The 24808-nt window shown below is 36.8% G+C and overlaps 1 protein-coding gene across 1 annotated transcript in view; it reads right to left on the reverse strand.

Annotated features, from left to right (window-relative positions):
* The window catches only part of USH2A (Usher syndrome 2A (autosomal recessive, mild)), a 1454174-nt gene that overhangs the window by 142695 nt on the left and 1286671 nt on the right, over positions 1-24808 (reverse strand). The window contains exon 61 of the mRNA XM_006890571.1: positions 24107-24461. Coding sequence (XP_006890633.1) covers positions 24107-24461 — 355 coding nt within the window. The remainder of the gene's footprint in view (positions 1-24106; positions 24462-24808) is intronic.

Raw genomic sequence — 24808 nt, forward strand, 5'->3', positions numbered from 1 at the left:
ACATTCCATGTCCCAATCACCAGTGTCTGCTTACAACTGTTCCTCTTCCTTTGTATTTCCATGCTTGAAAACTCAATAAAAGCATTTTTATATATTTTTTAAAATCTTTTTTCATTGTTGCACAATTACCTCCTTCTCCCCTTCTCCTCTTTGTAATATACCTCTTATTCTGGGCTGTTGTTGTACATAGAGTGTGTTTTAAGCCAACTACCTTCTGAATATAAGAGAGCAGATTAGGCACAGAGGGGGAGAAGCCAATCTTTGCAAACTGCCAAGAAACAGAAGAAACAAAGATCTCCCTCTAGAGTTGATAGAAGTCATTGCCTTGAGCCTGAATTTGGACTTGTAGCCTCCTAACCTTGAACTGTGGTGCTGGAGGAGAGTATTCACTATCCCATGGACTGCCAAAAAGAAAAAAACAAATCTGTGTTGGAAGAAAGGCAACTAGTGTGCTTCTTACAGGCGAGAAAGGTGAAACTTCATCTCATATAATTTGTGCATGTTGTAAGGAGGGACTAATCTTTGGAAAAAGACATTATGCTGAGAAAGGTGAAGGGTCAACGTAAGAGAGAAAGATGCTCACGAAAATGGATTGACACAGTGACCGTAACAATGGGTTAAAACATAGCAGACATTGTGAAGTTGGAGCAGGGTAGTGCAATGTTCACATCTTTTGTTCATTGAGGGTTATTATGGATTGTAGTCAACTCAATGGCATCTAACAATAATAAACTGTGAGAACAAACCAAACCGAACTATATTTTGTTAAAACAATATAGAAGTGGCATAATTCCTTACAATAGCCCTTGAAAACTAACACAAAAAGCAGTCCTGGTGACTCAGTGGTGAAATGCTAGGCTGCTAACCTAAAGGTCTGAGATTTAAACTCAGCAGCCTCTATGTTGAAAAGATGAATTGGGCTGTTTTTATAAAGATTACGGCAGGAGTGGCATCCACTTCCTAAACAACTTGCCTCTGGAAACTCTATGAACTTTGATAAGTATCAATAGTTGTAGAGGGACTTTAGGCCTTTTGTTCATAGGGTCGCTATGAGTCATGCTGGACTCAAAGGCAAACAACAACAACAACAGCCTTGGAAACATGGTGGGGCGGTTTACCCCTGTCCTATATGGTTAGTATGCATTGGAACTTAACTATGTTAATTTTTGGTTTTTATTTTGCTTTATTGTTATGAGAGAAACAAAAAAAATTTTTGATTGATTTGTAGTCATGGGAACCCCATATGTTAGAAATTAAACTCTTCTAGAGATTTTCTTTAATCTTTTCTGCAATCTTTATGGAATAGATTGTCAAGGTTTTTCTGTTGTTGAGCCATTGAGTGGGTTCAAACAATCAATTTTTAAGTTAACAAGTGATGATAAGGATAGAGAGTGGATGCATGTTGGGATGTGGGAAGTAAAATGATGGTGGTAGAAACCAGGAATGCCTTACTGAGGATGATATTTTAATGATGATCAGAAGGATGTGAAGAAACAAGTCATAAGGCATCTTGAAGGAATGATTCAACCAATATATCGCTGCTCTTGTCCCACCCTCAGTGATGACATCACATTAACTGTTCCTCATTAGTAGTCATGCATGTATGACATACTTTGCTTGATGAAACTGAGGAGAACCTGAGGCATTTGCTGTAGATGGTCAAAGACTGCAGCCTTTGACATAGATTGAAGTTCAACGTCAAGAAAACATTCCAATTGACAGCCTCATGAGAGATGGAGAAGAGACTGAGATTGTTAGTAGCTTTAGCTTGCTTGGTTTCACAATCAACACTATTGGTACCAGCAGGCAGAAAATCAAAAGACGAATTGTATTAAAAAATATGCTATCAGGGAACTTTCCAGAGTACTGAAGAGGAACAATGTCACTCTAGAGACTATCGTGCACCTGATCTTAGCAATTGCTTTGGAGAGCTGGGCAATGACTAAGGATGATAGAATAAGAATCGATACCTTTGAGTTGTGGTTCTGGAAAAAAGTATTGAGCATACTACAGACTGCTAAGAGAACAAACATGTCTGTTCAGAAGAGGTTGAAACCAGGTTGAACCTTGGAGGTGAGGATTTTGAAGCTTCATCTGACATTCTTCAGGCATGGTGCAAGGAGAGACCAGTCCTTAGTGAGGGACATCATGCTGGAAGGGTGGAGTGACAGCAAAAGGGAGGAAGACTTTGGATGAAATGGATTGACTCAGTGACTGGGATAATGAGATAAGTGTGTCAGAGACAATGAAATTGGCTCAAGATAAAGCAGGGTTCAAAGCTGTTGTACACAGCTTTGAGTGGAAAGCAACTTGACGGCACATAACAACAACAAGAACAAGAAACAAACATAAAATAGGATACTTTTTCTTTTTTAGTTTAAAAAGCAAATCACACCCCCTCCTATATTTGGGAAAAGGAAGAAGCAAAAAGGGGGCTTAAAGAGAAAAGGAACATCAAATGAAAATTTTAAAAAGTTTCAATTTTTATATACATTTAGATGTGGTAAAGTTTTCTCCAACTTTTACCTTAATAAAGTGTGTTTCCAATAACTTACTAGACCAGAACTTTAAAGAACTACTGCCATTTTAGATAGTAAAACATCAATATGCGAGCTATCTGGCAACATGTTTGCTGTTAAGTAAATGTCAACTTATCGTGACCCTACACAAGTATTAATTCTAGCTTCAATACTCAAATGTTTACTAGAATCTTCAGTAAGCATCCTCTTAACATTATGATAATAATAGCAAGACTAGTTTCTCTGGAAATAAAGTAGAAATTTCACTTTCAATACTGCTTGTCATGATTAAGAAGGATAGTGGGATCTCATCCCTTCCCCAGAAATAGAATTCACACAAAGTCTAATTTTTGCAATTTTGTTTAGAATTGGTCGTCTCTCTCCTTACCTGGTTCTGTTTTGCCTTATTTATGTTCATGGGAAGGGAGCTAATCCAAAAAGCGGGTATCAGGCCAGTAAGGAACGAAGACTTGGGTTTACAACGCTAAAGCCAGGCCACAGGTAAGTAATTACACACTGGAGGGGGCCTTTCATCCTGGGAAACCTCCAGAGAGGACAAAGCTCTTGACTTGGGGCTTTTCTCTCTGGGAAGCCTCTGAGGGGGTGGGAGTCTGATGACAATGTTCTTGACATTACCAAGATAAAGAAGAGAGTTGTCAAGATACTTTCTATTTCCATCCCAGTTCTTTTGTATGCTGGGTTGCCTGCCATTATGTTTATGTAATTCTGACAGTGTTCTTAATGACACACTAACAGATTGTAAAACACGCTGCTGGCATTTACTTGTTTTTTATATTTTTAAAACAATGTCCTTCATGTAACAGTAGTTAAGCGCGGCAGAAGGACATCATTAGAGCCATGGTTAAACTGTAATTTACACCATTAGGAAGGCAGGAGCAATTTTTATTGCCTGGCAATTTTCTTGCTGAAATATTTGGACCATATGGCTCAATTTGTGTAATAACCTTAATTTCTGCACCCTTCAGATCTGCCTCCGTCTCCTACAGAATGGTAAAATGCGGTTTAGCAGAAAAGGCAACTGTCTATACTTAGAGAGTTGAGATTAATAACATGTCACGTCCTGTTTTTGGTGAAGGAATTCAAACAGCAGCCAGATGGTATCTCTACAAATAACTGTCAGGGGTCTTGATCTAATCAATACAATGTATTAATACATCTCCCTTTGCTGTTTCTCCAGGGGCTAGTGCACAACATCTGGAAAGAGAGGGAGGGCCCGCCAAGTAGAAAGCCGATTCTTTTCAGAATCAAACTGAGCCCAATTAATTTTTCATGTATCCTTGATAACTGTTTCATAATGAGCTATGCGCCTTGACGGATTTGGGGTTGGCAGAGCAGGTTGCCCCTGCTTTTTATCCCCATTCAGTCCACTTATAGAAACCAACCCATTAATCAAGCTATCTGGCATAAAACCTGAATCCCAGCTCAGCAAGAGATCAATAACCATCCTAAAAAAACACAAAACCAGCCACTAATGGGCACAGGTATCCAACCATGACATTAGTAATTGCTTTTAGCAAAAATAAAACTCTATATTGTAACCACCCAATAGGAACTTCTGAAATAATGAATATGATAAAATTCATTACTTGTGCCTTGTCAAAAAGTAACATTTACATCTGTTAAAAAATATACTGTCATTTTACTATCTTGATATGACCATTATCTTTTGGAGTTAGACCTTGCACCTTCTGAGTGGATTAAAACCCTCTCATTTTGTAATGAAGATTTTTAGTGATCCAACTATCATATAAAAATATTTTAAAATGAGCTATTGCACTTGTTTTAAATTCAGGGGAGCTAAGGGACTCTTTAATACAATCTGCTGCCCAGTCATTGATACCACACAGGGAACCAGTTGTGTTGCAGTCTTAAGTTGGTCCGATTTCTTCACCTTTTTGCTGACTTAATGGCCAGATTTATAGTTCATTTAATAAATTTCTATCACTTTCTCCCAATGGTTTAATTCCAAATGCTGGCTTTTCTGTCATATTTGAGGCCGTCATTCAACTTTTCAGTCATCTCTTTTGGCTTGGTGAGAATTTCTGTGCTTAGTTTTTTCTGAAATAGAGACCAAATGGCTTTGAATATGAACAGGAATTGAAGGCAGCCTGGGAACTTTGAGGGGAATCTGTCAACTGCTTGGTAAAGCATTCCTATTGGCTCTTTGACAACAGGTGGAAACCTATTTTGCTTTTTATGAGAGCTGAAGTTTGGGATTGGAATAAAGTCTTGCTCATTGCTGGCATAAAGAAGTAATTCACTAGCTGATCAGATTTTTAAGACCTGTTAAGATTGTTGGAAAGGGGTACGGAATGGACCAGGAACTGTAAGATGATGTCACATTCATCTGTTCTGACAACAAAACTAAGGATCATTATGCTTAAGTTGCTCCATCAGTGATCTGTGGTGAGGTAAGATGAGGACAAAGCTGGGGTCAGTTGCGTGAATTAAAGTTCTACATTCTCTTAAGAATTTATAAATACTGTGAAAAAAAAGAATTTATAAATGTTGTCAATGGCTAAGTGTGATGAATTCCTTGCTTTCAAAAACCCACTATAATTGGTCTCTTTCCTCTTTTCTACTTCAAATACAACTTGAGTCCTACGGGGACTACTATCTTTTTTGCAGGTCCTTGAAACTTCTGAATACAATAGGTTTTTGTTACGGATTGAAAAGTATAAACTCAAAGTAAAGTGTTGGAAGTTTTGACCCTTGTTTTGAAATAGAATTTTCTTCTTATGCTAATTAAAAAATACCTAGGTGTTATCAAGCTGGGTTTTAAATACAATTAGTTCTGAGTTTCACAAGAGCCAGTTAGACAGAGAGAGAGAGAGAGAGAGAGAGAGAGAGAGAGAGAGAGATGCTTGCCATGTGAGGATTATTTGGCTTGAAGGCAAGAAACCAAAGAATTCCCTAAAGGGAAGAAATTAACATTGACAAGACCCTTATTTAGACTTCAAGCAATCAGAAGTGTGAGAAACAAATTTTTGTTCTTTTGAACCTTCTATTTATGATATTGTTGTTATATCAGCAACAGGTAACAAGACAATCTCCAGAAGAGAATCACTCATAGAAGACAATTAAATAATGGGGGGGGGGGGAATCCCTTGAAAAACCAAAACACAACCAAAAAACCAATTCCATTGCCATCAAGTTGATTTCAACTCATAGAGATTGTCCATCAGGTTTCTGAGGCTGTGAATGTTATTAGGGGGTTAATTTGTTTTAACAGGCTGTAAATCTATCACCTGTAAAGCAGCTAGTAGATTTGAAGCACATACCATTTGGTTAGTGTAGCATACGGCACACTATATCACCAACCAGAGCTCCTTAACATAATAGAGTCCCACAATATTTCTTGATTTGATCACCCAAATAAGATTTTATGTAGTATGCTCCTCAATTTCTGTTAACTCAATATCTTTGTATTTGCATGAGTTTTCAGAGAAACAATAGTCCAAGTTGTCACCTTTAGTTTTGTTTCCTAATATCCACTGTGAATAAAGAAGAAACATCTTGAAACTGGGGGTAACTACAGTCTGAAATTTGATATGGTATCTCAAATTTTCACCTATATTAACACTATCCCCCACATATTTCATTTATATAAATACAAACCTTCTGTGACCCAGCCCGTTCATAGAAAGGATTAACATCAGCAGTCTGAGGTTAGTAACACCAAGGTACAACATTAACAAGATGTTTCACCTTAACAGTTCTATCAAGATAAAGATTCATTTGCAAGCCCATCACATACTTATTCACAGGTGGTGGGTGTGGGTCATTGCATTTGGATTAAAAAGTAAATGTCTCTCTCTACATGAGAGGTCACTAGCTTGTGTAAGGTAAAATCTTTTCGCTGTTCGCCATAATTAAAATATTCCAACAGTGGTTTCAGTAATTTAAACATCACAGTATTGTTGTAATATTTTTTCTAGGCTTCAGGAGCTCACAATTGTTTGGCCCAATCAAATGTGGGAACACTAGAGAAGTTATCACCCATCAAGGTAATTACTTTCAAGTTGAAATAATTACTCTATCAATGTTAATGGTCTTTCAACTTCAATAAAGCACTCACCTGCCGATAATCACAGCTAACCTCTTGCTCTAATGCAATTCCCTCTCTATTTAGTAGGTTATATTACAGCCGTTACAGTGGTCACTTGTCCTGAACAGCTGCTGAATTTCACTTTGATAGGCTGTGAACCATAAAAAAATTGGTCATCTGTGTATGATTTCCCCCTAACCCACAAGCCCTTGCAGAGCGAAGGCTGAAATAGGGTAAGTCAGGGGCAGCCATCTTGTCTCACGTCGTAGCTGCTTTCTACTGGTGACAAGAGCACAGTAGTTCAATTAACTTCTGCCCTTCACTGCCATTTACAGCCTGCTGTCTCTGCTAAATGACATAGGTTCTGAATTTATGGCCTGGCCTTGTTATCATATGGACTAGATCATTTAATTGCACATAGGTTTCTAAAAGGTTCTTTGGGATTTTTGAGTGTTCAGATTAGGTTTCCTCACAGCTTATTTAAAGGTTCAAAATTAACAATATACTTGACTCAAAGGTCAAAATGCATCTTCATCAACTGCCCTTCATGTACTGATAATGTGTTCTTTGTCATAGTGGAAATGGGTAGATGCTGATAAAAGCAGAATCTGTTTGCTTTGGGAAGTTGTATGATTGGGAAGTCACCAAAGATTATGCACTACTGGACTTTAGTATCATATCTGGGAGGGTTCTAGAGTGGGTCCTCAAAACTTCACATAGAGTAGAAATGAGGAGGGTTCTTAGATGGCAGATGTGAGATGTCGTGGTTGCACACATGTGTGATGCTGGGTGTGGGGTACAGGTGTCAGCCCTAAACCTCAAGAAGGCAAAACTCATGGTCTTGCAATAATGAAACAAAGAGGGGAGGAGAGCAAAAGAGAGATAATTCAATACTTGGGAATTGAAAGTATGATATTAGGGAAAATTTAATTATGCAAGCTTAGAAATTTGCTCCAAGGTGAGGAAAATTTAAGATCAAATTATCACAGTTGCCTTATATAACCCATAACTTTATTTACATTTGTTAATTTATCCAAAATTCCCTTAATCCTGATAGTTGTTGTTAAGTACCATCAAATTGGAATTGACCCATATTTAACCCTTCAGTGGATTTTCAGGAGCAATAAATTGCATAGGAGATTATCCATCTTTCTCCCACAGAGCAGGTGGCAGATTCTAAGCGTATTGCAGCTCAGCTTCTTACCACTAGGCCACCAGGGCTCCTACCTATTCCTGATAGTAGGACTCCTAAAGTTTTGCAGTCTATTCATAATGGTATTTACATTTCTAGAAAGATTTGTTTCTACAGTAATTTATTTAGCTATCATAGAGTCCACTGAGTAACATTCTGGTCTAGATTTGACTATAAAAAATGAAATTTGATCCATCCAAACTGTAAAGACATCATTATTTCAGACAACGATATCTAAAACTCTAGCGTAGTCTTCAAATGAAAAGAGCCAAAATACATTTTGGAAGTGGAAGCCATACAACTTAGTGAAGGACTGAATATGGAAAGGAAGAAATTGAGGGTGACCAGGGTTGAATAACTCAAAAGTTGATGAAACCTTTAATTTTGTAACAGGATGTGAGATATAATTTGGTATAGAAATAATGACTCAAGCTTTGAAACTTAGGAAAGCAGGTGATACTGGAAGCCCTAGTCATATTCTAGGATTTATTAAAAAAAAATGCAGAAGCAATCTCACAATCTGGGAACTTCATCCTCTTCCAACAGACTTTAGAAGATCTGAGCTGATGAAAAAAAGAGTTAAAGAAGAGCCTTCAAAGGGGAAGAGACAACTCTGAATAATGAGAAAAAAAATGAGGGTTCTACAACCTTACCCTCAACCCTCAGACAGTATGATGGGTAATGAAGCAAACTGCTTGAGGAGATTGGAGGTGTCTGGCATGTGAAATAGATTACATTCCTTGCAGGACACTGGCTGCTGAGTTGAAGAAATTCACTGGACACTTGTAGTAGATTGGAGAGGGGTCTGATGAGATCTTGATAAGATTATAGCAGTTTGAGATTATGGACTAATACAGAAACTGATATCTGCTTCTAAGTCAATGAATCCTGAAGTTCAGAAGCTGGCTTTGTCTCCCTCAACATGGTAGATCAAGTAGAGGAAACAGTACTGGACAAGCTGCATTTTCCCCTTCATTTGATGGGACAGCTTTTCTTTAAGCCTACTGACTGACATTTGCTGTTGTTGTGTGCTATTATGTATGAACCAAACAACAGCTGACCTTTCAGTGGATTTTTAGAGGCATTAAATCACGAAGAAGGATATTGCCCATCCTTCTCCCATGGAACAGCTGGTGGACTTGAACTGTGTGCCTTTTGGAATTGCAGTGCAATTTTTTACCAGTAGGCCATGAGAGCACCAGGGCCTAGTGGTAAGAAGCTGTGATGTAATCCCAAAGGCAAGTGGTTTGAATTCACCAGCTGCTTCAGGGAAGAAGATGAGCAATCTCCTCCCGTGCAATGTATTGTCTCTGAAAACTCATTGAAGGGTTAGCTATGGGTCCATTCTGATTACATTACACACAACAACAGAAACAATAACAACAACAAACTGAATGACAGAGAAGGATAAGGAGTTTGGTGATATTGGTGTCACTAGATGTCATCAAGTTGGTTTTGACTCATGGCATCCCTGTACATAGGGTTGTGTGAACTCTAGAATGAAACACTGCCTGCTCCAGTGCCATCCTCAGAATAATAATTAATTTTGTGACAATTACCGTACATCCCTGTGTCAATCTACCTCATTGAATTCCATTTATTTTGTTTTCTTTTTTCTGACTTTACCATGTATAATGTCCTTTTTAGGTACTAGAACTCGTCCCTCTTGACAACACGTCCAAAGTACATGAGATGAAGTCTTAATATCCTTGATGTACTTTTGTCTATGCTTTTTCTAAGACTTGCTTGTCTGTAAGTGTATATTTCCAAAATATGAAATGTTATTTCATATTTTTTATTAACACCATAATTACAATGACTTATCCCCCCAAGCCTTCTTTAGTTATTGTCTAATTTTTACATGCATATGAGGCGTCTAAGAGCACCATGGCATGGGTCAAGTACACCCTGCTCCTCAAAGTGTGTGTCATCTTTGTTTTTCTACCATTTTAATGAGATTGTTCACAGAAGACTTGTCCAATGCTTTATTTCCAATGCACTATGTTTTGGCCTATTGCTTCCGTGGACACTGATTGTGGAACCTAGTGGATTAAATCCTTGACAACATCAATTTTTTTCTTTATTTGTCAAAAGATTGTTTACCAGTTAAGTGGTAAGGATTTTTGTTGTCTTTATGTTGAAGTGTCATCCATAATGAAGGTATGAAGGTCTTTTATCTTTATCAGAAAGTGCTTCAAATCTTCTTGGTATTCAGCAAACAAGTTATATTATCTTCATATCACAGGTTGTTAGTTTTTCTCTAGCATTCTCTCATGTAGTCCAATTTTTTTGTTTTGTTATTTGCTCAACATTATGGATTGGAGAAACATGATGAAAAGACTGAATCGTGGTGCACCCTTTTCCTGATCCTATATCATGCAGTAATTTCTTCTGTTCAAGTAACTATTGCTTGGTCTATGCACATTTTCCACAAGAGCAAAATAAAATGTTAATGAATTCTCATTAGGATGCATATAGTGAAATAAGCTTTTGAAAACCTTATGAACAGTAGAGGAACAGTGTGAGATATGGTACTGGAGGTAGAGCACTCAGATTCAAAAGCAATGAAAACTGAGGAGGAACAGCAGCAAACATCCATTAATACCTGAAAAGTGAAATGTTCAAAGTTTGAATCTAGGAAAACTGGAATAAAAAATTAAACAGAACACATAATGGTGAACATTCTAGGCATTAATAAACTGAGGAGGATGGGCACTGGCGACTTTGAATCAGAAAGTCATATAATTTATTATGATATGAGGAAAATACTGTTGTCTACATAGCCAATAAGACCATTTCAAGATCCACTCTAAAGGATAAGGCTGTAAACGATACGATACTACCCAAAAGTATACAAAGAAAACTATCATTAAAGCATACACACCAACAACTAAACCAAATGATAATGAAATTAAGGATTCCTACCAACTTTGGCAGTCTGAACTCGATTGAGCATGTATTCAAAAATTCATTAATAATAATTAGTGACTAGAATATGAAATGGGAAACAAATATGGATTGCCTTTGAGCTGTGGTGCTGGAGCAGAGTGTTGAATATACCATGGACTGCTAGGAGAACAAACAGGTTTGGCTTGGAGAAGGCGAAACCAGGATGCTCCTTGGAGTCAAGGATTCTGAGGCTTTGTCTGACAAATTTTGGGCATGTTGCAAGGAGGGACTGGTCCTTGGAAAGGGACATCATGTTTGGTAGAGTGGAGGGGCAGCGAAGGAGAGGAAGACCTTCGATGAGATGGATCGGTTCTGTGACTGCAGTGTTGGGAATGAGTGCGTTTGAGATGGCTAGGTTGGCACAGGATAAAGCAGTGTTTAGAGTTCTTGTATATAGGGTTCGCTATGATTCACAAGTGACTCAATGGCACATAACAACAAACAACAATTCAAATGTTAAGAACTTGGTGAAAGAAAATGATGCTGGAGACGAAATGATTTCATTATGTACAATCAAAGATTTATTCATTGCAAATACCTTCTTTAAAACACACACACACACACACACACACACACACACACACATCCCACAAAACAGTGACTATATACATGGATCTCACCGGATAGACTGCAAAGGAACCAGACTGACCACATGTGAAGAAAGAATTATTGGAGAAACACAATATCAACTGTCAAAACTAGCCCAAGTGCTGACTGTGGAACAGACCATCAATTACTCATGCGTAAGTTCAAATTGAAGCTGAAGAAGATAAAAAAAACAAGTTTACGCGATCTTCTGTCTATTCCACCTGAATTTAAAAAACATCTAAAAAATGGTTTGAGACATTGAACACTTATGGATGAAGACCAGATGAATTGTGGGATTACATGAAAGATATTATCCAGTAAAAGAAGAAAGCTAAAGGTCATTACAGAGACAAGAAAGAAAAGACAAAAATGGATATCAGACGAGTCTCTGAAAATTGCACTGGAATGTTGAGAAGCCAAAACAAAGGGAAGAAATGACAAAGTAAATAGATGAAGAGATGATTTTAAAGGGCAGCTTGAGAAACAAAGCAAAAATATTATAAAAAAAAATGGAGTGGGAAAAAAAGGGAAGAATCCATATTTTTCAAACCAAAAAAACTGAAAACAAAATTCAAGCCTCAAGTTACAATACTGAAGGATGCTATATCTAAAATATCTTGAATGATACAGGAAGAATCAAAAGAAGATGGAAGGAATATTAAGAATCACTGAACCAAAAATAATTGGCTGACACAGGACCATTCAGGAAGTAGTATATGATAAAGAGCCAATGATAATAAAGGAAGACATTCAGGCTTCATTGAAGGCATTGACAAAAAACAAACAAACAAACCCCAAAACAAAACAAACAAAAACAACAACAACAACAACAAAACAGGCCTTAAGAGAGGACAGAATATCAATTGACCTGTCCTGATATAAATCAAGAAATATTTGTGTTAGAGCTGTATCCTGTCTCCGTACCTAATTAAATCTGTATGCTGAAAAAATAATTTGAGAAGCTTAACTTTATGAAGAAGAATGTGGCACCAAGATTGGAGGAGGTTTCATCAATAACCTGTGATATTGATGACACAAACACAAACCTTGCTTGCTGAAAGTGAAGAGGAATTGAAACACTTGCTGTAGTAGATCAAAGATTACAGCCTTTACTGTCGATTATATTTTAACATCAAGAAAACAAAAATTCTCACCATTGGGTCAATAGTCAATGTCATGATAAATGGAGAGAAGATTGTTAATGATTTCATCTTCCCTGGATCCACAAACAACACCCTTGGGACCAGCAGTCAAGAAATCGAAATACAAAAAGAAAGATAAATGCATTAATTTTTTTGTGTTGCCTTGGGAAAATCTGTTGTCAAGAACATCTCCAAAGTGCTAACGAACAATGATGGCAATTTAAAGACTAAGATGCACTTGCTCTAAGCCATGGTCTTTTTAATGACTTGCTTCACATATGAAAGTCGAACAATGAATAAAGATGGTAGAAGAAGAATCAATGCCTTTGAGTTGTGGTCTTGGAGAAAAGTCTGAAAAATCTCATGGGCTGCCAAAAGAACAAATTTTTCCTGGAGAAAGTGGAATCAGAATGTTCCTTGGAGACAAGAATGATGGAACTTCATGTGACATATTTTGGATGTAAAGATCAGTCTTTGGAAAAACATATCACACTTGGAAAGTGTAAGAAAGGAAGACCCTCAACTAGATGGATTGACTGACATAGTGTAATAAAGGGCTCATGTATATTGGAGATGATGAAGGTGGTACAGGATGGGGGTAGGGTAGACACATTGTTCATGCATCTCTATGAGTATTCATAACAAAAACAAAAACCATGTCTGCTGAATGAGGAAAACATCATGTGTCCTCTGCTCTCAGCTCCAGTCCATCTGATATCAGCTGTCTTCCATTCATGTCTTCTGCTGAATTTGGCTTTAATTCTTGCTAATTTCTTTATTGATGAAACTGAATTTGAATTACTTTCAGCAAAACTTCACTTGCATGTCACATTAGTGATATTATTCTTTATTTCTCATATTCTATTCGATCATCTTTCTTTGGAATAAACACAAATACTAATCTCATCTATTTGGCCTTCCAAGTTTTTTGGCATAAATTAGTGTGTTCAATGTTGCGTTCCTTTACTGAAACATTTCAGTTAGTTTTGTCAATTACTAGAGCCATATTTTTCACAAGTCTTCAATGCCGCTTGTATTCTTCCTTTAGTACCATCATCAGTTATTGACCTTGTGCTCCCTCCTGATTTAATTGAATGTGTTGTTGTTTGCTGTTGTTATGTGCCGTCAAGTCGCTTGCGACTCATAGCGACCCTATGCACAACAGCCCTAAACCCTGCTCTATCCTGCACCAACAGCACTGCCTCTGACACACCCATCTCGATTACCCCAGTCACCAAATCAATCCATCCCTCCACCCTCCCAAGAATGATGCCCGTCTCCAACGACCCGTCCGTCCCTCCTGGCAACATGTCCAAAGTATGTCAGACGAAGCCCCAGAATCCTTGCCTCCAAGGAGTAGCTTGGTTTAATCCTCTCCAAGATGAATCTGTTTGTTTTCTCAGCAGTCCATGGTACATTCAGTACTCTTCTCCAGCACCACAGCTCAAAGGCATCAACTCTCCTTCTGTCCTTCCTAGTCATTGTCCAACTCTCTGATGCATAACAAGCAATTGCAAAGACCATGGCCTGTATCAGGTGCACCTTAGTCTTCAGAGAGACACCGTTGCTCCTGAGTACTTTAGAGAGGTCCCTAACAGCAGACTTTCCCATCGTGATACGCTTTTTGATTTCCTGACTGCTGGTGCCAAGAGTGTTGACTGTGGAGCCGAGCAAACTGAAGCTGTCAACAATCTCAATCTCTTTGCCATCCATCCTGACGCTGCCAATAGATCCAGTGGTGAGAATCTTTGTCTTCTTGACATTGAGCCTCAGTTCATACTGAAGGCTGCAGTCCTTGACCCTTCGCAGCAAGTGCATGAGGTCCTCCTCAGTTTCAGCAAGCAGGGTTGTGTCATCTGCATAACGCAGATTGTTAATAGATCTTCCACCAATCCTGATGACACAATTCTCCTCAAAGAGCCCAGTCTCCCGGATAATCTGCTCTGCATACATGTTGAATGTAGGCCAATTAATTTTGGTACAATCTGTGTGTGCCTTCTATCTTCTTTTGTGATTCCTGTGGTATTTAGTATTTTGGCCATAGAATCTTTCAATATTTCAATTCAGTGCTTGAAATTTTCCTTCAGTTCTTTCAACTTGAGAAATGCCAAATATTCTTCCATTTTAGTTTTTTAACTACAGATCTTTCCTATTTTATCACAATAGAATGTACTTTTGAGCAACATGAATTTAAACTGTGTGGGTCCATTAAAATTTTATGTGATGCTAACCATCTCTGCATGAGCAATTTGTCCAGTAAGTTGGCAGTAAAATGTGATCTCTTTTGTTTCTGTCATATTTTTCTTGTTTCATTCAAAATTGTAAACTTAGAATAATATCATGGGAGCCATATAAAGTACTATGGATGACAGGGAATGTGCTCCCAAGAAGAAAAATTATGAAATTAGAAGAAAAAGTAAAATTGCTTGTTATGTACTACATACAGCACTGTAGTTCTTGTTGCCCATTATTTTAAGATAAATTAATCCAGTGTAAGATTCACTGTGAAATAAGAAAAGGAAATTAATGAAACCATTGCTGTAGCACCTACACCAGTGGGCATAAAAACTGCACATTTTATGACATATCTTTTTATTGCATATTGAAAATGCAGCTTTTATGTGGGCGTGGCAGATAACTAATAAAACATATAAAATATATGCTTGATAATGGTGTTGATAAGGCTTCCAGTCCGCCACAGTTGACGTCCCTAACACCTGCATTGTTGTTCAAGGATCAATTGTACTTGATCTTTTCAAGATAACCTTTGAAATATTCAGTTCAGCTCTTTTACTTTATAATTTCTGCCATTTGTTTTTTTAGCTAATCTATGTTTAAGAGCAAGTTTCAGAATGCCTTCTTATATCCATTTTTGATTTTCTTTCTTTCCTGACTTCTTACTTTCTTTATATATAATGTCTTTGATGTCATCCAACAATTTACCTGGTCTTTAGTCAGTGTGTTCAATGCTTTAAATCTGTTCTTATGGTGTTCTTGAAATTCAGGATGGATATACTGAAAGTTTTATTGACTTATTTCATTTTTTCCACTTCAATTTGAATGTACATACAAGCAAGTGAGGTTCTGTTTCTAAGCTAGCCCCTGTTTTTTTCCTGACTGATAATATTGAGCTTGCTTATAGTCATATTTAACAGTATATAGTTGACTTGATATTTTAGTTCCTATGACCTGAAATGTTCTGCTTTCTTTGGAGTGGGTCCCCAAAAATAAAATAAATTGAGTTGGACCTTCACAGCTAGAAAAGTAGTCAGACATTGTATTGTTAATATCACAGAACTGGGAAATAGGATTTCGTATGGTTCAACTTCTACCTCAGCTACAAATAAAATTAGGTGTCCAACAGAGAGCAAGGGTACCATATTGACACTGAGTCTTCCCTCTTAAAATGTTTAATGTCATCTCTCTTTCCTGCCATGATTCTGGGGAATCAGTAAGATGTGAAGAAGTGGGATTTGATTAGACAAGTGAAAAAAATAAAAAGACCATCTTTCTCTTCCAGTGCAGATCCCTACATTGAGTGATGCTTTGACTGAAACGGAACTTTTATCTTTGCTACTTGAAATTATTCTTTATTACCAAAATGGAACTGTTTCTTGCCCCTGAATGTACCTGGAAAACCATTATATCTATCCTACCAAGGGTTGAAATAGAGAGTTCATTCAGACAGAGATTGTTGGAAGAGAGTGGTTAGAGAAAAGTATAGCTCATTCAGAGAAGTAGTTGCATGGAGTACAAGAAGATTTACATTGTCTTCATCCCCTAAAACCAGTAAAAAGTAGATCTTCAATATCTATTCATGACCCCATAAAATTAGTTGAAAGAAGGCTTAAGTATAGAAGTCAAGTGAATAAAAATTTAATGACACACCAAATAAATCATTACAATAAAAAGTTGAGCTTTGCAAATGAAAAAATTCATTGATTTATGTTATTTTGCCTAATTTAGATACAGTTGCCAATTTTGAAGAAGAGATAACAGATTTGGATAAAATTAAAAGATAATTGCCAAAGGAATCTCTTTAGATAGCTAGATCTCCCAGAGCATTTATGTTATCATAAATGTGTTTGAGGAGAAATGTTTAAGAAAAAGAAAATTTCTAGAGCTACAACTAATTCAAGGTTATATATGAAGTACATTTAATATTATTTTAAGCCATTATCTAACTGAGATTAAAAACGAATCACCGATTTATTCACAAATTCTCCCTGATAGGTTGATTATAAAATATGTACTTTTTCTGTCACCTATCTATATAATGGTAACATGAATTGAGATAATCATATGAAGACATTTTGAATACCTTCTCCTTGACATTGGGAAAGTGAATTTGGCAACTAGAATCCAGAAACCAGAGTTTATCATTCTGGATTTTATTTCTATATTGGAAGCCAACTTTCATTGACCTAAACAATTTTCCTACCCACTCAGTACCTTATGCTTGAATCTGCACATAGAGTGAAGAACCATCTATCTTTCAGAATACTGGGCAAATGTGTGCTCTGGGCTTGATGTTTTATAACACTATGGGGTAAGCAGGGATAGACTTAGAGCACACACTAACAGGTAAACCACCTTCGCCTTTAACTCCTACGTTATTACTGCCAGTGCTATAGCAGGTGCCAGTGAGAAAAAGCAAACAAACTTCAGATGATGGCAGCAGTAACGCCAACCTCGCCAGGAGTGTTCCCTGTAAGTACCACCATGGAACTCTTGCATGCCAAAGAAGGCTAAATACAGTTTTTCTCCCGACACTACGCAATTCATCATGGATCTAATTGGGAAGGGAGTTAACGGACTTTCAGTGAAGTAACCACTGAAATGAAGGTTGTTGGTCCAAGGAGACCTAAAGATCTACCCCAAGGTTCATTCCCTTCAAAGAGATCTACTTAATCCCAAAGGAAGATGAAACTTTTCATGAAGTTGGGAGACAAGCTGGTGAGGCATTAAGACCCACATGCTTCCCATTTCTCCTCTCCTGCTGCCTCTGCTGCTGCTGCTGCTCCTGCCAACACATATGTTCCCCACCCCCATGGAGGGCCCCCACTGCCAGTTCTCCATCCACTGCCACCACCAGCAGGATTCATGCCTCCATTGCACCTGTTTTATGTGGCTCTCCCAGCAACATCCACCTGTCTATAAACAACTCTGGGAGGACCTTTGGATCAGCTAATGATGGCACCATCACTATGGGCAAGTTATTGGTCCCGATCTTGCCGAGACAGAGTCTCAGTATAAACAAGGGATTAAATGAGGCGCACTAGTGATACTTCTTGCAAGCCTGTGGATTGAATAGCAATACTGCTATTGTTGGGATGGACCTCATTAACATAGAATATCGTTTCTTTGCTCTGGGATATTTCAGCCAAAGTAGTAAATGAAACAAAAACTTGGAAAACTGCCTTGGACAGACACAGAAGAGGGAAGAAGCCAGTAGAAATGCTTAACTGGTTCAAGAATTAGATAGAGAAACATTAAGTCAAGTCAGGAAGGCAGTTGGAAAACAACTTACAAGGGAGTAATTTAAACATGAACAGCAGAACCAAGGGCACCCAGGAATCTGAGATGGCCAGCACTGATAGCCTGAGCCCAAGCTTGGTTATTCCTCTTCCCCAGTCTCGACTTTGTGGAAGAGCCCAGTCTCATGACTGATTTCAACAAAGGGATTGAATGCTATATTGAGTATTGAGGTATAAGACTCAAGAATGACTTGTAAAATATGTATGAATTATCAATAATTTTTCTTGACCCTGAAGGCCAATAAAAGTCAAAAGAGAAAAGAATAGACTTAAAATTATAGAAGAAAGGATTTTGTCAGGATAAGAGGAGTAGTCGTCTCTAATGGCAAAGAGCATAGACAATCAGAAATAAGTAATATAGCTTTCTTTATATATTTCCCCCCTTTTTTTAAAAAGGAATTTTAATGAAAGTTTAGAGAGACTTAGGATTCCATTCATTCATTGCTGCACTTTTCTTCCTGCCCATGCCTCCTCCAATTACCTCTTCTCTTTGAAAAGTAGAAGAAAAATTCTTTCATTGTTATATAATCCCCCCCCCCCCAGGTCCACTCCACTGTGTAGCCTTCATTCTGGAATTCTGTCATGACAATTATACCTAATCATATATCCCATTTAAACAGTTCTCTCCCTCATCTGTTTCAATGAAGTATACATAATTTAATAATAAAAGGATGATTATTCTCTCTTGGAAATGTAACAATGGATCAATGGATGAAACTTAAAAAATGCTCACAAAACCCAATAGTGTATTTTTGTTATCTCTTTCAAAGGTGTCAGTCAGTCCATAAAGTCAATAAAGAGTCATAGATCTGTTGCCTTGGAAATTTAGTCTAGTGAGCAGAATATATGACCACTAGTATTGACTGATTTGTGGTTAATATACTTGATTATTTATAAAGAAAATGACAAAAACAGAAGAATACATCATGCTCATGGATAGGAATACTTAATATTGTGAAAATCAAGTACTGTTTTAGAAGGAAAAATACAGTCAAAAGTAATTTACAGATATTATGCAATTCCAGTTCAAATCCTGTCATCATTCTTCACAGATAGAGAAAGTAATTACCAACTTTATACGTAAAGAAAAGAAACTTTGGATAAGCAAAGCACCACTGAAGAAGAAAAGCAAAGTAGGAGCCCTTATTCAAAACATCTACAGAACCACAGTAATAAAAACAGCATAATACTGATGCAATGACAGAAAAATAGGCTAATGAAATAGAACTGAGAACCTAGAAGCAAATTAATGCACTCACAGGCAGTTGATCTTCGACAAATAGATGAAATCCATTAAATAGAGAAAAGACAGTATCTTTAACACATGATGCCAGAAATATTGTATATATATTTGTACAAAATTGAGACAAGATCATACTTCACACCATATACAACACAAACTTGAGATGGATCAAGGATATACATATAAAATCTAACACTACAGATCATCAAAAAAGAATAGGGGAAAACTCAGGATCCCTAATCTATGGCATAAATGAGCTAACAAATGCAACTAAAAATACCAATCAGAAGAGGAGAAACTAGACAATTGCAACCCTTTCAAAACTGAAATCCTTTTATGCATTAAAATACAGTTTGAATCCACCAGATATTTTGCAGGAGAAGGAGAAGCAATCTCCTTCCATGAGATTATCTGCCCCTGAATGCCTATCTGAGGAGTAGCAATTGGGCTTATTCTGACTCAATGGCACACAACAGCAATAATGTATTAAAACATTTTTCTGAAAGAGTAAAATAGGAATTTATGGACACATCTGACAAAAGACTAATACACAAAACTTAGATAAAATTCCAATACTTCAACAAGAAGCAAAACAAAGAATCAAATCACAAAACGGCCAGAAGACTTCGACACAGAAAACCATAAAATAAACTTCACAAAAAGTATTTTAAAGAAAGATAATCTGATGGACAATAAACACATGAAGGAAAGCTCACCATCATTATTCTCTCTCTCGGACTCTATCTTTCTGTCTCTCCATATCTCATTGCCTTCAAGTAGAAACTGATCCATAGCTGACCCTCTATCCATATTCTAAAGTTGTGAACCACACAGGAGGAGATTGCCTATCTTTATTCCGTGGAACTTCTGAACCACTGGTGGATTTGGATGGCCAGAGAAGCTTGACCTTTGGATTAGCAGTGAAACTCCCTATAGAGTACGCCATCAGAAAGATGCAAATTAAAACAACAATGAGATACCATCTTACCCCGTCAACAATAGCAAGTTCAACAAACCATAAGTAATAAATGCGGGCAAAGTTGGAGAGATTGGACATCTCATACACAGATGGCTGGATTGTTATTCAGAGAAACTACGAAAAGCTTTTTCAGCTGTCTTAGAAAGCAGAAATACAAACAACCTTTTGGTCCAGCAAGTCCACTACTAGGTATATAGCCTAAAGAAATAAAAGATTCAATCTGAACTCATACATTCAAAGGCATGGTCATACTAGCATTATTTACAATAACAGAAAGATGAAAATAACTTGTGTGCTCATCGATAGAGAAACTATGATATATTAACACAATGGAGCCAAAATGTATCACTAAAAAGAAATCAAGAATTCATAAAATACTGCTTACCTCAATTTAGGGTACATTATGTTAAGGTGAAATAACTTGGCCATAAAAGAACAAATATTATATAATATCATTATTAGAAGCAGCTAAGGAAAAATTTATACACAAAACATTCTTGTATGGTTACCAGGGATGGTAAAGGGATGGAGAAGGGAGTAAACAGATAATACACACACAGTAAGATGGTTAAAGGAAAAACACAATATAAAATAAGGGAATGAGCAGTACACTATCACCAAAGAAAGGGAAAATGCAGAAGGATTAATAGAAATAAAAATTATACATAGGAAGTAAGAAAAGTGTGATATTGTCTGCAGTAGCCGAATTCTACGGAGTTTTGTCTGCTGGTTCTGATAAGGCTTAGGGTAGAATGTTGACTCGCTAATGGGTGTGAGATGATTTGATTCGGCCTCCTATTTAAAAACATATTTGGGCCCTCAGGCCTGGTTTTAATTGTTTTTGGTCATTCTTCTAAGTGGTTTAGCAATGGTCTATCCATTTGCTGTACAGAGGTAACTCCTGTTTGCTGTGATGCGAAACATTGTGACACAGATGTGCCAAATGTAATAATGGTTACTCATGATGGACAGTGTTTGGTGGAGCTCCCCGATTAAAACAAGCCTGGAAGCAGGAGTGGCGTCCACTTCTGAAAGAGCTTGCCTGTGGAAACTCTATGAATGTGGAGAAACAATGAAAGTTATACAAGTGTTCAGGTCTTTTGTTCATAGGGTCGCAATGAGTCATCTACAACTCGATGATACTTAACAACACAACAACATAGAAATTAATGTTATAGAACAAAATGTGTATGAATGAATTAATATTAATCTGTTTTGTATCTTTCACTTAAATGACAATAAAAAAGAACAAAAAATAATACTTTTTATTTTACCATTGGAGTTGTTTTTAACAGTACAGACTATGGGGTGGGAAACTACATGCACACACATTCAAAATTTAGGATGAAGGAATACTATTGTTTCTGGATTATTTTGTATATTCTCTTTAGCAATGCAAATATTAACTTGCAGTAAGTGATTATTAGCTTCCCAGGTTATCATAATGGAAGTGATGTGCAGGGAACCCAGTGTGAAAAGCATACTGTGCAATTTAAAGCTTGGGATTTATAATCCTTCCGATACAAATATAATCCAGAAGATTAAATAAAATACAAAACTCAGGGATTGACTAAATTCTTTCTCTTGGGTTGAAAAAATGGGACTAGTTATTAAGCATGATTTATATGGTATCTCACAAAGGAATTGCACTAGAACTGCTTTGGGAGATTACATAACTAGACTCATACTTCAAAAGCCCAAAAGTTTAGTCACTTTAACATTGAAGATAACTTCTATAACAACACACAATTCAAATGACTCATTCAAGAGGCTAATATCAGAAATGTCTCAGAATTTTCTTGGAGATTCTGTTTTCAGAGTTGGAAGCTAAGAATATGAATTCCAAGGATCTGGTAAGAAGCAACATACTTTCCCATGGATGTCATATTAGTTAAAAAAAAAGAAAATCTTCTAAACTTACAATATTGTTATTAATGCTTATAATAAATGATAAAGAAGATATAATTTATACGACTGAAATAAAAAGTTAAATATCAAATAAAAAGAATGAATTTAGAACTAAATAAAAACTAAGATTTTTCTTAGCATTGTTTTGCTCACACATTACTTATTTTTCATTCATATAAGAAAATTAAATATAAAAAAAGAAAATTAAATATGAGGGTACAATAAAAATGTTGGTTTTAGTTAAATAGTTAATTTAAAAGATTCTCATGGAGTTCCATGAAAAACACTTTGACCCAATATTACTTACTTTGAAAAATGTAACCTTTATGCAGTTACTTATATTTGAAGCATAGAAATACATTAAAATATTGATGATGATAATAATAATGATAATAATATTTTATTTCTGATCATTTTATTTTTATTTATGAAGAATTTTCATATTTTAAAATAAAATTTTCATGTTGTGGTTCTTGTGAAGTGCCATTGAGTCATAGACACCCTATGAATTAAAGACATGAACATTTGTATAACTTTCATTGTTTCTCCATGTTCATAGAGTTTCCGGAGGCAAGCTATTTTGGAAATGGATGCCACTTCTACTTCCAAGCTTATTTTGATCAGAAGCTCCACCAAACACTGTCCACCATGGTAACCATTATCTCATTTGATACATCAGTGTCACAGTGTTTGGTATCACAGCAACCACAAGTTACCTCTGTACAGCAATGCACAGACTAGTGCTATACCACTTAGAAGAATGTTTGACTAAAAACAATTAAAACCAGGCCTGAGGGTCAAATGTGTTTTTAAATAGGAGGCCATATCAAATCAACTCACACCCATATTGAATATATTTAATAAGGTCTTGACACATCTTGAAAATCTTGTGTGCTTATTTTCTATGACTACGGAGTTTCATAATCTCTGTGAAGCCTTTTCAGTATGAGGACTTCCTGCCAAACCACTAGAGTGTTTTTTTCCTAATATTTTGGTAAACATTATTCTCGTTTTCATTGTGATTTGTTGCTCAAAAGTAGTGGAGTTTGAGATCTGAATACTAGAGTGATTGACATTGCTGTTGTTAAGTGCCATTGATTTGGCTGTGTCGCATTGCTACCCTGTAACAACAGCTCTGTACCTTGTCCTATACTGAGTCATCTTCATGGTCTCTAATACGCATTATAAGCCAAAATATACTACTTCATTAATGCTTTTATTATGTGCAATTTTAATCTTTACAATGCTATAAATGAGAAAGTTTCCCAAAGTAGGAGTTATTCTGTTTCTGCTTCCCACATAGAATGTCCAGTTATCCCCAGCCTAAAGAATCTGGTCAGAAGGTATCCAATGAATTGAGGGTGTGTACGTGTGAAAATTGTGTGGATGGCCAGAAAGGATCAGGCTAGAAAAATCACCAGTAAGTATCAATACATGTGATTTTTCTCTTATAAACATCTGACATCATTGGATCATTGGTAATTGGAAAAGGGAATTCTGTAATTTCATCCAAACAAACTTCAACCTCGTGAGGTACAGAGGAACATATTTAGTGATTACAATTTAACAGATACAGAACTCAAAAACCAAACAACTCATTGCCATCAATAGGAACTGACCCTCCAGCAGATTTTTTGAGGTTTTAAATTACATGGGTAGAGATTGACTATTTTTCTCCCATAGAGAAGCTGATGGTTTTGAACCTCCCATCTTTGAATTGACAACACGACATTCTACTGACTAGGCTGCCAGAACTTCCAGAAATCAAGAGGGGAAACATTTACTCATGCATTTGAAGGAATGAAAAAGAGTTGTGGTCTCAGGAATGGTGTCCAACATTCCTTATTTGAATAAAGTAACTTATCTATATGAAAGAAGTGCTTCTATTCACTATTGGACATATTTTATCCATTGGAGCCTCAACTGAAGAAAAATGGCAGGAAAAAGAACTAGTTATTTTTTTTTTAAGTAAATTCTTACCATGACAGTGAAAGCGTGTACGATGGAAACATTGAATGTTGAATCATCTGATCTCTCTTGGTAGATCACATGGTACTGAGTAATAATGCCATTGGGAGATTCTGGTTTGGTCCAATTCAACAACACTGAATGAGCACTGGTGGCTTGAGCCCAGGGAGCTGGCAAATCTTGAGGTGGGGCTTCCAGGGTTCTTGCTGAAGACCACATACTCTCCACTGAGCCCCTGGAGTTTTGGGCTCTGACCTGGTATTCGTAGAGTGTGAATGGCCTCAGAGAGTCAGACGTGTCAGTAAATTCAAGGGCTCCGTCAGACCAGACAAATATAAGGACCTCCTCTTTAGAGCCAGCAGGGCGTCTGCAAGGCAACCCATAAAGCAACCTGTTACAAAGTTTGGAAGGTTTTAGGGGAAATAATGAATACCTTTTTGATAACTTTTTCAACTTTCCATTCATGGTGAAGCAAGACCAGATAGCACACTAGACATCTGACTTAATATCACTTTGTAATATTCTCTCTCTCTTCACACACTCACACATGGAGAGACTATAGCTCTGTCACATGCAGTAATTTTAAAAGAGTATGTCATACAATTCTTGGTGAGTAATAATAAAATCTCACTGTTTACAAGTAGATTCTGACTTATAGCAAACTTGAAGGACTGAGTAGTAGAACTGTTTCATAGGGTTCTCGTGGCCATAAAT

The sequence above is a fragment of the Elephantulus edwardii genome, unplaced genomic scaffold, assembly GCF_000299155.1.
Source record: "Elephantulus edwardii isolate Elephantulus edwardi_28Jun2011 unplaced genomic scaffold, EleEdw1.0 scaffold00090, whole genome shotgun sequence".
Lineage (NCBI taxonomy): Eukaryota > Metazoa > Chordata > Mammalia > Macroscelidea > Macroscelididae > Elephantulus > Elephantulus edwardii.